General features: G+C 42.1%; 1 protein-coding gene across 2 annotated transcripts in view; it reads right to left on the bottom strand.

Annotated features, from left to right (window-relative positions):
* Positions 1 to 8,107, bottom strand: part of OXCT1 (3-oxoacid CoA-transferase 1) — a 161,231-nt gene extending 153,124 nt beyond the window's left edge. Inside the window, exon 1 of one of the 2 annotated variants that reach the window (XR_010658981.1) lies at positions 7,854 to 8,107. Coding sequence is in view for 1 of the 2 variants with exons in the window: in XM_065905191.1 (XP_065761263.1) it covers positions 7,854 to 7,931 (78 nt within the window). In the remaining variant the exon portion in view is untranslated. The remainder of the gene's footprint in view (positions 1 to 7,853) is intronic. The other variant, XM_065905191.1, reaches the window with a different exon arrangement.
* Positions 8,108 to 15,499: the final 7,392 nt, after the last annotated feature.

Below are 15,499 nucleotides of genomic sequence, written 5' to 3' on the forward strand. Positions count from 1 at the left end.
ACAAAGAGTCGGACACAACTGAACAACTAACACACAATACAAAAGGAGATGAAGAAACTATACTGAAAGTGCAATGAGATCTGCAAAGGTATAGGCTGCTAAATGATCTTTGTCCTTTTAAATTGCAACCTTGGTCAAGGTCAGATGAGGAAGAGTGGTTTACCGTGGCACATTGCCCACACACAGGGAAATAAGCAGAGGTGGGGATAGGAAAGAAAGAGCTTGAACCACCAACAGCTGTCTCCTCTGTCTATACTCTAGTAGCAGGGATTTATTTGATTCTGTTTTAACACACACATACATATGAAAATGTTTTTAATCTTAGAACTTAAAATTTTGATAGCCTGACTAATGAGGCCAACATATATATCGTAAAATGAAACTGAGGATATCTCCTAGAAAACAGGGGCTTCCCAGGTGGTACAGTGGAGACACAAGAGATGGGAATTCGACATCTGGGTCAGGAAGATCCCCCTGAGATGGAAATGACAACCCATTCCAGTATTCTTGCCTGGGACATCCCAAGGACAGCCTGGCAGGCTACAGTCCACAGGGTGGCAAAGAGTCAGACACAACTGATCACACACACACGCCTAAAAAACAGAGAAGAGAAAAATACACACATATCTAATCCAACCAACTCATTTTACAAGTAAATTTTCTGAAGATATAAGGATCTTGTAATTTACCCCACACTGTTAAAGCAAGACCAGTTCCCAGGTTTAGCCTTCTATCACTGGGGCCCTCTACTTCAATATGTTCCTCTGTCCTTTTCAAAAATCCTCAGTCTTATACTACTTCTATCTTATTACTTATGTACAACAAACTTTTATAAGTGTCATTTTTTTCATGAAGAACTCTGTTGTCCTTATTTTCAGTGAAAGGTAAAGAGTCAGGGCCTTAGCAGGAGGAGGAAGAAAGTTAAAGAATTTGTCTGGGGAGTAAAACTGAAGACTGAAAATTCTCTCAATGTGACCTTACACTCTAGTAATCTAACACAATTATCTATTGCTTCCAAACTTACAGCTTCTCTGACATTTTTTAATATAGTTAAAATTGGTTGCTGTTGTTCAGTCACGTCCAGTTCTTTGAGATCCCATGGATTACAGCACGCGAGGCTCCCTGTCTTTCAATATCTCCCGGAGTTTGCTCAAACTCCTGTCCTCAGAGTCGATGATACCATCCAAACTACTCATCCTCTGTTGCTGTTCTCCTCCTGCCCTCAATCTTTTCCAGCATCAGGGTCTTTTACAACAAGTTGGCTTTTCACATCAGGTGGCCAAAGTATTGGAGCTTCAGTTTCAGTATCAGTCCTTCCAATGAGTATTCAGGATTGATTTCCCTTAGGATTGACTGGTTTGATCTCCCTGCTGTCCAAGGAACTCTCGAGAGTCCTCAATCACCACAATTCAAATGGTAAGCCACTCCAGGATTCTTGCTGCAAGAAGTCCAAGAACAGTATCTTTCATTACAAACGGTCATAAATTATTGAGAAGTGGACTGACCTGGTGGTCCAGGGGTTAAGACTGAGCTCCCAACACAGGTGGCCAAAGTTTGAACCCTGGTCAGGCAACTAGATCCAACCTGCCACAAGTAAAAGTTCACATGCTGTGATGAAGATCAACGATCCCAAGTGCCACAACTAAGAACCACGGCAGCCAAATACATATACAAATCTTTTTTTTTAATTATTGAGAAGCTTGTGCCACATCTCTCCCAAAAACCTCAGAAGTATTTTAGAAAAAAACCCAAGTGTTTCACATTTACCCAGACAATCAAAAGCTTAAAAGCAATAAACGAATTCATATTTTCAGAGAATGTGAGAAGGACTCAAGATAATAAAGAATTTACAGGTACTCAGCGTTGGTCTGTTCATTTTGCATCTGTTCAGTTAACAATATTTATTGATATTTAACCTGTCAGGATGTCCGAGGGGTCTAAGGCGCCAGACTCAAGGTCAAACAATATTTGTTGATATTTATTATCTGTTTATTATAACAACATTTGATATCTATTGACTGAGAAACAAACAGTGGCATAATGGGCCACTCTCTCTTAATTTCAAAGTCTAAAATATCCTATGCCAGTAGAAGTATTAACTGGAGAAAATTACTTAACTTCTGTGCCTCTATTTTTGGCGGAGGAGGGGGGTGGCAGTGACATTAAGTTTACAAAAGTGAAAGTCAAAGTCGCTCAGTCTTGTCCGACTCTTTGCAACCCCATGGACTATACAGTCCATGGAATTCTCCAGGCCAAAATACTGGAATAGCCTTTCCCTTCTCCAGGAGATCTTCCCAACCCAGGTATCGAACCCAGGTCTCCGGCATTGCAGGTGATTCTTTACCAGCTGAGCCACCAGGGAAGCCCAAGAATACTGGAGTGGGTAGCCTATCCCTTCTCCAGAGGATCTTTCCGGCCCAGGAGTCAAACTGGGGTCTCCTGCACTGCAGGTGGATTCTTTACCAGCTGAGTTATCAGGGTTTACAAAAAGATGATATTTTTTTAAAAATTCCTGTCAATGATTTCCATATAATTAGACATGTAATTGTATCACATAACAAGACATTCTTCTTAATATTTTTTTTTTTAAAAAGCATGATACAGACAATGATACCCGTTTCCCAGGGATGTAGTATGAATCAAACAATTATGTATTATTATTATAAAGCTAAGAAGCACTTAGCCCTGAGCCTGGATAACAGAAGATACCCAGGGGATATGATCTTCACTTGAGAAATGCAACCTTTTCTCCATTCCCCACCAGAGCAATAAGATTAACCTGACATTGATTGGGAGTTTAGTTTTCATTTTTAACCTCTCCACTCTACCCTCCACACATGCAAAAACACACAAATTACTGATTTTACAAAGAATTTAACATGACCCATACTATAGCCAACTAATCCAAGCAATCTTTGTTGAGGGTTTTTAAAAAAAAAAAAAATTAGCCCCAGCTTTAAGATTACTTTAATGTAATTATTTTATTTGCAATCAAGTTGCCAGCGTAAGTATCCAAAGATTATTGGGCAAACAGTAATATGAATTGCAGGCAGTGGGGTGAAGAGGAAGCATGATGCCTGAGGCCAGTTACCACAGAAAGTTTGCTGCGGATCTTCAAGGCCTGAAATCAGCAAACTACCCAGAACCTGGGAGGCAACAACCCTGAGAAAACCTTGGAATCTGTTCTCTGACACACATACTCCTTGTCCACTAACCCTTCCCACACTCCCTGCCTCTGGCGGTGAAGAAACAGACACCCAACACCTTCTAAGAACTGGCAGGGAGATGGGGAGAAATATGTCTCTAATCACTTACCTTTATTCCTAAGATAACTGAATTCAAGAAAAGCTCTAAGCTGCCCTACCTTCTACTATATTTTAAATATTAAAATAATGATGTGAAAAAACCCAAGCATCATCTGCTACAAAAATAAGTAAATAAATAAAATAATCTTCAATTTTGCAGAAGTTACCTAAAAGAATGAAGAGTAACGAACTATACAGCTTTGACAGCTACTGATTCTAGGAGTAATTTTTTTTTTCCACTGAGATGTTCCTTTACATTAACATAATATATTTTGTTTCGTTTTCCACCCTCCTACCTTCTGCAAAATTCCATCTCATTGTTGCCACTAGTTTCTGCTAATACTATTGAGGGAAAGAAATAATAGTGATTCAGTACATACTGAAGCCAAGAAATAAAATTCTTGCAGTGCAAAACTGTTTCCTATTAAATCTAGTTCTTTCAAAATCTTCTCCCTCTTCCTACTTTGTTCTCATCTTCAAATTCTTACACTTAAGCTTTGAGATCAGATTCCACTGTGGAGCCTAAGTTTTACCTCATGACTTCCCAATCCAGAGCTGCTTCCTTTCTAACCATTCTACCACTAATTCTTTCACCTAAATTCCTCTTTTTTCTGTCATTCGACACTCCAGAACTTAGTGAAATGAAAATGCACTTCTCTTTGAAGATCTCTGAGGGAAAATTCACAAACCACACTGTCTTTTCTTATTTTTAAACATATCTTATCTTAATGATAGGAACTATACACCTACCTGCTCTCTACCTTGTCACCTTATAGTTAAATATATCAGGACACAGAAAGATTGACATTGCCCAGGTCAGTCTCAAAGTTGGATATATAGAAGTGGGGAGGACAGGCCATCTGGTGAGAGGTTCAGAGAACACCATTAGAAGGAAAAGGCATTAGCATGCAAGTGGATATACACAGTCTTGCAAGGAGAACATGGTATTACTGCCAAGAAGAAGTAGTGACATGTGCTAAAATGCTTTAGGCATCCAGCACTGGACCAGTGTTGACCAAAGATGGACAGAGTCATTAATAATTACTCACTCACTTATGACACAATGAATCACAAGGAGCCCACAGGAGTTGCTGACAGGGGGCAGCGGCCTACAGAAAAAGCATACTTTGTTTTCTAGGGAACGTATATATCTTATTCCAATTTGGAGGGATGCTCTGAAGCACTCTGAAGGATCATAGATGAATAAGCAATGCATTCTGCCCAGCGGATCAGAAAGTGTAAAAGTTTGCCACGACTTAAAAAAAAAATAATGAGGGTAGGGATTCCAGAAAGGGGGAGCTGCCTGAGCAAAGGTACCAAGATGCGGAAAGACTGTGTTTTCAAAGGCATGCAGGATCACACTGTGCAGAGAAGCTCATGAAGATCAGGCTGGTAAGGGAGTCGGGGAAAGTTGCAAAAGGCCTTAAAGACAACACTAGAGAGCTTCAACTTCATCCTTCAATGAAGAAAGGACAGCAAAGTGTTTTGTTTTGTTTGAAACCAAGATGTCACAACTCTCATACAAAAGCCTGAATGAGGAAAGTGGCAGGGGTACTCATTCTTTCATTCATTCCTCTATTTGTTCTAAAATACCCATTCTGGTGCCTCAGCTGGTAAAGAATCCGCCTGCAACGTGGGAGACCTGGGTTCGATCCCTGGATTGGGAAGATCCCCTGGAGAAGAAAAAGGCTACCCACTCCAGTATTTTGACCTGGAGAATTCCAAGGACTGTATAGACCATGGGGTCACAAAGAGTCAGACAGGACTGAGCGACTTTCACTTTCATACTAAATACTGAGACTAGAGAGTTAACAAACAAACAACCTCACAAGCATAGTCTCTGCTCTACTGAAACTTACAAACTTACAAGGATAACAGCCACTAAATAACTGCAGAATTATTACACATGACACTGGGGATCAACTGGAAGTTAAAGAAAGGAGTAGAGGAGAGAATGCTTCCAAATTTCTAGCTTACATTCTGGACAGATTCCGGTGCTGTTAACCATAATAAAAACAAAACAAGGAAGGAGAAAGCCACTTTATGGCTGGTTCATTTTTGATCAGAAAGACTTGAAGTGCTAAGTGACATTAACCAGTAAGTTGTACTGGAAGGAAGGCAGTTCAGGAGAGTCTGGGGTTGGAGATAAATCTAGAAAAGATAGTTTTCAAAGAAGAGAAATAAAGTGTTAATGGTAGTTTTAAGATTTTTTTTCAGTAATAATTTTATATAGTGAATGGAAAATAGTATTAAACACACCCTCCAAAACAATCATGGACTAAGGAAGATGGAAGATACCTTCGGGTAGTCTGTTTAGGTCAAAGCCAATGCCACTGGCTCTGAAAGTGCAGTCCTCAGACCAGCAGCTTTACTACCTGGGAACTAATTAATGCAAAGTACTGAGCTCCTGCCAGGACTTGCTAAATGGAAAACTCTGGGGATGAACACAGCAATCTATTTGATAAAGCCTCCAGGTAATTCTGATGCACACTCAAGTCTGGAAGACATGTTTATCACAAACAAACAAGAAAAAAAAACTACCTCATTTTACCTGTTGGTAATATTTAGTAAAAAAAAAAAAAAATACATATATATATATATATATATATATATCCTCCAGGTTACTCCCTAAGTTTGCCCACACTGTTTTCTCATCCACGTAGGAAATGAGTTGAGTATCTATTCTATGCATGGCAGTGTGTAATGCTCAGAGAGATGGAGAATAAGGCATACAGTATGGTCTGCAAATTTAATCTGGTTATGAAGATAATGTCTACACGTTCAAAAAGTTAAGTACACAAGTGTTACAGTTAACGCAAGTAGGAGGTGAGGATTTAAGGGGTAAGCAGTAAGAGATTTAAGTGCCAAGTGCTGGAGGAACAGTGAGAAAGGGGAGTTGGACCTACGATCAACAAATCCTGAAGGAGAGATGAGATACAGGAAAACACATAATTTGTAACTCGGCTATCTAAGAAGACGTTTGCTGGGCTTTGGGAATAGTTTAATAATACACTTAAGAAAATAAGTAAATTACACTTAGGCAAATAAGTAACTAGCAGGGCTTCCCAGGTGGCTCAGGGGTAAAGAATCTGCCTGCCAATGCAGGAGACACAAGAGAAGTGGGTTCGATCCCTGGGTTAAGAAGATCCCCTGGCGTAGTAAATAGCAACCCACGCCAGTATTCTTGCCTGGAAAATTCCATGAACAAAGGAGCCTAGCGGGCTACAGTCCATGGGGTCGTAGAGTTGGACACGACTGAGCATGCACACACAACTATGCCAAAACAAGGAATGTTATTAACCTTGGCCCAGGGAGGTCGCTGTGTCCTGATTTGCACTCGTTTCAGCGCCCACAGCAATGACAGAAGGTCGAGCTCCCTTCTAACAACGACAAATCCAAAGCTACCTGCAATTATCAAAGTGCCTCCTAACAGGCATTTATGTGTAAATCTTTCCAGTTCTTAATCACCATCTAGCACTCACCTACCGGGCTTTGCAACAGCCCCTCTCCGTTCACCGCTTTCAGAGTGGATGCCAGTAAGATGCTAGAGCAACGGGGAGGAAGGAGTTCCTTGTGAGGAGGTAAGTGTTCAAGGCACACTTTTAAGCTCAGAACTGTTATTCAAAAAAACATCACTTTTCCTTGTCTCTTCCAAGGAAAAGGCTCCAGTGGTGACGGAGGGAGCGGAGGTAAGCTAGTCTCCTAGACTCGCCACTCTGGTCCTGTCCGAGGACTCCGGGTAAGAACCGCACCGGGGCGAGGGCTTACAGGCGGGGACAGAGTACGCGGGGGAAAAAGACACATCAGCCCACAATCGCAGCGCGAGGGCCTCGAGATACTACCGTTCGTTTAGAGTTTGCAGTGAGAGTGGACAATGTTTGCAAAGAAGTTTGAAAACGGAAATCCCAAGGAGCCTCAGAAGAAAGGGGTGCCCGCGCTCGAAGCCCGCGTCCTGGCACCGCCGGACCTCCCCCAAGCTACTCGGCGTGGCGAGGTAAACGCGCCGGCGAGCGCTCCAGTCCAGGTTCCGCTTCCCACCGCCGAGGTGCAGCGCAGCCCCATGGGGAGAAGAATGGGTGCAGCGTTCCACCCTCTTGGCGGCAAACTCGAGCCGACCCCTGGCTAGACCAGCCCTCAGTTCCGGGCCTGTAGCGGGGCCTTCGCTCCGAGATCCCCAATTCAGAGCGCAAACCTACCCCTTGCAGCCGTCGCCCCTTGCCCTCCTCAAGCCGGCGAACCCTCCCGGCCCCGTTCCGGCCGCCAGAGCCCCTTCCCAAGAAACTGCCCGCGAGACGGAAACGCGAGCCAGGGCCTCTTCGCGCACTTCTGTGCCTCGTCTCGCCGCACTGGGGAAGCAGGTGCAGAACCAAGTCAAGGAGGCCAGGCGGAGAAGCAGCGAAGCCAGGAGGCGTCGGCGCGCCTCGGGGCCCTGGGTCCTGCGCCCAGATGCCGGCTCCCGGCCTGGAGAGGGTGGGTGTGGGCAGACAAGAAAAAACGCTCGGGCTTTCGTCCGCGTTCTTCCGGACGCGGCCTTGCTCTTCACTTTACCTTGGACCAGACGCCCGCCGAGGGGAGGGCGGAGGCGCAGAACCGCAGGCGCGAAGAGAGGCGTGCGAGAGCTGCCATGGTCGGGTGGGCGGCGGGCGCAGGCCGGGCCGGAGCGCGCGTGTGTGTCCACTGACGGCGCCGGGCCGCCGCGTCACGGGACGGGAGGAAAAGGAAGGCGCGCGGGGGGCGGGCTGGAGGCTCGATAGCGCTGCGGTGACGTCGCGGGTCCTCTGGCGCCGGGGCTTGGCAGACGGAGCGTCGAGGATGGGAGGGGCCCGCGGGCGGGGCGGGTCGCGGGGGAAGGTCCCAGCCCCGCGGCGGTCGGATGCATCACGCGGTCGGGCGTGCCTCGGTCTGCCCCTGTGCGCTCACTGTCTTTGCCAAGGTCAGGGATAGGTCTTAGCCTAGAGTTCGGGCGGTAGAGCTTGTTGCTCTTTCTTATCAGCGTCTGGAAAGGTGGACCCGCCTTGAGGCCCCTCCCCATCTGTGGACAACGTTCCCACGTCTTCCGTTTCTCAGTCTTGTCTCCCCACACCCGTTCCCGCCTGTGTAAGAGTAAGTTTGCTCTGCGAATCAGCCAGGAGCCTTCTGCCCTGAGCTCTGATCAGACAGGCCGCATCAAGATGGTCCCCGGTGAAGAAGGCTAAGACGAGGACTGGCTCTCCGGGACCGGATGTCGGCATACCTTTTCCCCGCTGGGCATCATCCAAGTCTACGTTGTTCAGGATCTTCGGACACTGGAGTCCCGGAAAACCCTGAGATTACTCAGCAGATGCAAACATGTAGCTGGTAATCCCTTTGACAGATCTGAGACAAGTTTCCTAACTTTCCTAAGCCTGTGTCCTTATCTGCAAATTAAAATTGTTAGTAATACTCAGAACTGTTGTAAAGATCACGAGTTAATTCATGCAAGGCTTCTGGCTCCATTAGAAACACTCAATAAATCTTGGGCGTTATTCTTAGTTTATTCAAGTTGCAACGGTGCATTGATGCGGCACATATATTCAAATCATATATTCATATTCAATCCAAGTGGTACCTCTTAGCCAGCTAGCTCCTTGAAGACCTGAGCCAAGTCAGGTTTCTTCAAAACCATCTATGCTCTTAATAGCTGGATGGAAGGATCAAGTGCAAAGTCCATAATCATTTTATTTGATTTAGGGCTGACCAAAGGAACGTGGTTGTTAGTTTTAAACCAAAGCAAAGCAAAAACGAAAATTAAATGAGCCCTTAGCTTCCTTATCAAGTACACTGAAATTCAAGTGGACCGTCAGTCCAGTTTAAAGTCTGTCCATCAAAGTTCTTGCCTTCTCATTCTATTGTTTCAACTCCGAAGCTTTTCATTTTTCCTATAAATACTGTAATTTTAATTAAAGTCACGGAGGGAACAAAATACCTAGTTAAATTGTCCAACTACAGGAGGAGAAATTAACTGCATTGCCCAGTATTTTCAACACATAAGAAATTGGATGAAGGGGAAATTCAGATATTAGAACTAAAGTTCCATTGCTAGTCCTAATCCAGTATGTAATAGTCATTGTGCTGTAACTGATAGAATGTGAAAAAGCTATCCTCACAACTGGGTCTGCTTTTCCATTTTTGCCCTTCCACAGGGCACATGAAATGGAAAATAGCATTAGCAACTTTGTCAAACTGTGGTCATATGACACACTCTTCTTGGCTGGTCTCACTGTTACTCCTGGCTGAGGAAAAGACGCATATTTTTAGTGTTACTCTGTGTGACTCTAAATCTTGTGAAAAAAAATCAGCCTCATTACTCTGTGGTTAAAACACATTATAATTTTTGGTGACTCTATGACCCTGTTTTGTACTTTATAAATAAAACATGAATATCTTCAACTCGAACAAATTATAGAAAAGTTTTTCTGTACAGATTTTCCTTCTGGTTCCACAAAACTATTTCAAATTTAATCAGTTTGAAATCAACTTTTAAAAAATATCTTAATTTTTCTGAACTAATAAGAATAGCTCCCTTTTGTTTTAGGAGCAGTTTGTGACAAATATATATCATATTCTGGAAACTTTTCTTTGGGTAATCTTGTAGTGCTTAACTTCCACATTCTAAAAACGGGGGAATTAAATTGAATTCAAAGCTTTTAAACAAATGATACGATTTTAGACATGCAATAGGAAAGTTTATTTTGTATTATTATATATAAAAATACATATATTTTATACATATATTGCATGCATTATTATTTTTACATTTTTTTATTTCAAAATTGATTTTATTGAAACCAAAACAATGTCATTAAGTGTACATAATAAATGGCTCAGTCAGTAAAGAGTCTGCTTGAAGTGCAGGAGACCTGGGTTCAGTCCCTGGGTAGGGAAAATCCCCTGGAGGAGGAATTGGCAACCCACTCCAGTATTCTTGCCTGAAAAAATCCCATAAGTGGAGAAACCTGGTGAGCTACAGTCCATGGGGTTACAAAGAGTCAGATACGATTGAGTGATTAACACATTAACTTTTCAATAAACTATTATATGTGTGTGTGTGTGTGTGTGTGTGTGTGTGTGTGTTAGCAACTACGCACATACATCTATGTATACTTATACAAAAATATTCCCCTCCCTTTATGGCTCAGACACTGAAGAATCTGCCCGCAATGCAGGAGACCTGGGTTCGATCTCTGTATTGGGAAGGTCCCCGGAGAAGGAAATGGCAACCCACTCCAGTATTCTTGCCTGAAAAATCCCATAGACAGAGGAGCCTGGCAGGCTACAATCCATAGGCTCCCAAAGAGTCAGACATGACTGAGGGATTAACAAACCCTTTCTATAAAATGATTGCCATCAATGTGTCAGAGTTGGTTAGACTATAAGTTGTAATTCTCTGTTTAAGAGAGTTTTATTTAAATTCTGCTAAAATATGATAGTTATCTCATTACTGAAAGATAGGACATTTTGCCATTACAGTTGGGGTATTTCTTCAATAATCAGGGTATTTGAAGACTTGTTTTCCAATGTTGTTTGACTGGTTTAACTAGTAATACGGTTTTTAACTAGATCATTTGAATGTTAAATAAAAGATCTATGCATGCTTTCATTTTATACAATGATTCTTAAACATATGGAAAACAAATCCCTTCAGACAGATAATTTTCCTCTAATAGGTATGAAAGACATAAAAAACTTTTTACTTAACTAATCTGTACTAATATTTGTTCAATACATTAAAAAATTAGTTTAATTTTACTTACAATATAGTTTTTTTTCCTCAGGAAGAAATACTAAAATAAACTCATAAGATGGTTAGAGACTCAACTCCTGGAATGAATTTGAAAATTATGTTAAAGTGCTAAGGAAACTCAAAGGAGCAAAACATACCAGCATTATCTCTCATGCACTCAAGTCTGATCATGTTCACTTCAGTACAGTTCAGTCACTCAGTCATGTCCGACTCTTTGCGACCCCATGGACCACAGCACACCAGGCCTCCCTGTCCATCACCAACTCCTGGAGTTTACCCAAACTCATGTCCATTGAGTCAGTGTTGCCATCCAACCATCTCATCCTCTGTCGTTCCCTTTTCCTCCTGCCTTCAATCTTTCCCAGCATGAGAGTCTTTTTAAATGAGTCAGCACTTCACATCAGGTGGTCAAAGTATTGGAGTTTCAGCTTTAACATCAGCCCTTCCAATGAACACTTAGGAATGATCTCCTTTTGGATGGACTGGTTGGATCTCCTGGCAGTCCAAGGGACTCTCAAGAGTCTTCTCCAATACCACGGTTAAAAACCATCAATTCTTCGGCACTCAGCTTTCTTTTTAGTCCAACTCTCACATCCATACATGATCACTAGAAAAACCACAAGCTTGACTAGACGGACCTTTGTTGGCAAAGTAATGTCTCTGCTTTTTAATATGCTGTCTAGGTGTGTCATAACTTTTCTTCCAAGGAGTAAGCGTCTTTTAATTTTCTGGGTGCAGTCACCATCTGCAGTGATTTTGGAGCCCCCAAAAATGAAGTCAGCAACTGTTTCCACTGTTTCCCCGTCTATTTGCCATGAAGTGATGGGACTGGATGCCATGATCTTAGTTTTCTGAATGCTGAGCTTTAAACCAATGTTTTCGCTCTCCTCTTTTACTTTCATCTTGTTTCATCTTTAGGATCTTTAGTTCTTCTTCACTATCTGACATAAGGGTGGTGTCATCTGCTTGTCTGACGTAATTGATATTTCTCCTGGCAATCTTGATTCCAACTTGTGCTTCATCCAATCCAGCATTTCTCATGATGTACTCTGCATGTGACTTAAATAAGCAGAGTGACAATATACAGCCTTGATGTACTCCTTTCCCTATTTGGAACCAGTCTGTTGTTCCATGTCCAGTTCTAACTGTTGCTTCTTGACCTGCATACAGATTTCTCAAGAGGCAGGTCAGGTGATCTGGTATTCCCATCTCTTGAAGAATTTTCCACAGTTTACTGTGATCCACACAGTCAACGGCTTTGGCATAGTCAATAAAGCAGAAGTAGATGTTTTCTTGGAACTCTCTTGCTTTTTCGATGATCTAGTGAATGTTGGCAATTTGATCTCTGGTTCCTCTGCCTTTTCTAAATCCAGCTTGAACATCTGGATGTTCATTGTTCATGTACTGTTGAAGCCTGGCTTAGAGAATTTTGAGCATTACTTTACTAGTGTGTTAGATGAGTGAGATTGTGCGGTAGTTTGAGCATTCTTTGACATTGCCTTTCTTTGGGATTGGAATGAAAACTGATCTTTTCCAGTCCTGTGGCCACTGCTGAGTTTTCCAAATTTCCTGGCATATTGAGTGCAGCACTTTCACAGTATCACCTTTTAGGATTTAAAATAACTCAACTGGAATTCCATCACCTTCACTGATTATGTTACTTCTGCTTAAAACTTATCAGTGGTTTTCCTCCTTGTCTGTCAGATCCAAAATTCACACTTACTAACTTGGCATAGAAGAAGATCATCTCTTTTGGTTTTCCTCATCACCTTTAAATTCCAACCTCTAGTTGCCTCTTGATTTTCACAGGATGAATCTGCACAATTCAGAATCAAATCCTGATATCAATATAGTAAAGAGCATGGACTCTGTAATCTCAAGACTGCCTGGATTCAAATCTCAACTCTGCTGTTGCCTACATATATGGCTTTCTGTGGTGCAATAGCTAAAGAGAGCTGCCAAACAGCAAGATAAAAGTCATGTCTGCTTGTACTTCTCTGCCGTTAAAAGATTATACTCTGAACATATATGTCAAACATACACTGTGAACATCTTACAGAAAACTCAAAAGAACTATTTGTTCAAACCAGTATTTCTCAAATACTTTCTATATTTTCATAAACTGGGAAACATCAGACAGGGTTCAAAGGCTGCACTGTGTCGTATTAAACATTATGCCTCCCTCCTTATGACGTATCTTTGAATCGGATTCCACCTCCGCAGTTTCACTCATTCTGCCTTAGTCAGGACTTCAATTTCAGTTTCTCTAAACTAGATTATTGCAGTTGCTTCCTAAGTGAAGTAGTAGTTGTTGTTGTTTTTCAGTCACTTGGACATGTCCAATTCTTTGTGACCCCATGAACTGCTGCACACCAGGCTTTCCTATCCTTCACTATCTCCCCAAGCTTGTTCAGACTCATGTCCATTGAGTCAATGATGCCATCCAACCTCCTCCTGCCCTCAATCTTTTCCAGCATCAGGGTCTTTTCCATTGAGTCAGTCTTCACATCAGGTGCCCACAGTATTGGAGCTTCAGCTTCAGGATAGTCCTTCCAATGGATATTCAGGGTTGATTTCCTTTAGGATTGACTGGTTTGATCTCCTTGCTGTTAAGAGGCTCTTAGGAGTCTTGACAAGCACCAGAGTTTGAAAGCATTCATTCTTCAGCACTCAGCTTTCTTTATGGTCCAACTCTGACATCCATGCATGACTACTAGAAAAACCATAGCTTTGGCTATATCGACCTGTGTCAGGAAAGTGATGTCTTTGTTTTTAATACATTGTCTAGGTTTGTCATAGCTTTTCTTCAAAGGATCAAGCATCTTTGAATTTCCTGGCTGCAGTCACCATCCGCAGTAATTTTGGAACCCAAGAAAATAAAACCTGTCACTGTTTCCATTTCTTCCCCATCTGTTTGCCATAAAGTGATGGGGCTGGATGCCATAATCTTAGTTTTTTGAATGTTGAGTCTTAAGTCAGCTTTTTCACTCCTCTTTCACCTTCATCAAGAGACACTTTAGTTCCTCTTTGGCCCACTTGACTCACACTCCAGGATGTCTGGCTCTAGGTGAGTGACCACACAATCATGGTTATGTATGTCATTAAGGCCTTTTTTTTTATATTCTTCTGTGTATTCTTGCCACCACTTCTTCATATCTTCTGCTTCTGTTAGGTCCATACCATTTCTGTCCTTTATTGTGCCCATCTTTGCATGAAGTGTTCCCTTGGTATCTCTAATTTTCTTGAAGAGATCTCTAGTCTTTCCCATTCTATTGTTTTCCTCTATTTCTTTGCATTGATCGTTGAGGAAGGCTTTCTAATCTCTCCTTGCTATTCTTTGGAACTCTGCATTCAGATGGATATATCTCTCCTTTTCTTTTTTGTCTTTTGCTTCTCTTCTTTTCACAGTCATCTATAAAGCCTCCTCAGACAACCATTTTGCCTTTTTGCATTTCTTTTTCTTAGAGATGGTTTTGACCATCACCTCCTATACAATGTCACAAACCTCTGTCCATAGTTCTTCAAGCACTTTTGAATCTAACCCCTTGAATCTATTTGTCAGTTATACTGTATAATCATAAGGGATCTGATTTAGGTCATACCTGAATGGCTTAGTGGTTTTCTATACTTCCTTCAATTTAAACCTGAATTTTGCAATACAGAGTTCATGATCTGAGCCAGAGTCAGATCCCTGTCTTGATTTTGCTGACTGTATAGAGCTTCTCCGTCTTTAGCTGCAAAGAATGTAATCCGTCTGATTTTGGTGTTGACCATCTGGTGATGCCCATGTGTACAGTCAGTCGTCTCTTGTGTTGTTGGAAGAGGGGGTTTGCTATGACTGGTGTGTTTTCTTGGCAAAACAGATTAGCCTTTGCCCTACTTCATTTTGTACTCCCAGGGCCAAACTTGCCTGTTACTGCAGGTATCTCTTGACTTCCTACTTTTGCATTCCAGTCCCCTATAATGAAAAAGACATCTTTTTTTTGGTGTTAGTTCTAGAAGGTCATCATAGAACCATTCAGCTTCAGCTTCTTTGACATTCGTGCCTGGGTCATAGACTTGGATTACTGTGATATTGAATGGTTTGTCTTGGAAACGAACAAAGATCATTTTGTTGTTTTTGAGATTGCACCCAAGTACTGCATTTCAGACTCTTTTATGACTATAAAGACTACTCCATTTCTTCTAAGAGGTTCTTGCCCACAGTAGTAGATACAGTGGTCATCTGAATTAAATTTGCCCATTCCCATTCATTTTAGTTCACTGTTCCCTAAAATGTCAATGTTCGCTCTTGCCATGACCCAGATAACCACGATGATGTGATCACTCACTTAGAGACAGACATCCTGGAGTGTGAAATCAAGTGGGTCTTAGGAAGCATTACTATGAACAAAGCTGGTGGGTGTGATGGAATTCCAGTTGAGCTATTTAA

Source organism: Muntiacus reevesi, chromosome 14 (genome assembly GCF_963930625.1).
Source record: "Muntiacus reevesi chromosome 14, mMunRee1.1, whole genome shotgun sequence".
NCBI classification, from domain to species: domain Eukaryota; kingdom Metazoa; phylum Chordata; class Mammalia; order Artiodactyla; family Cervidae; genus Muntiacus; species Muntiacus reevesi.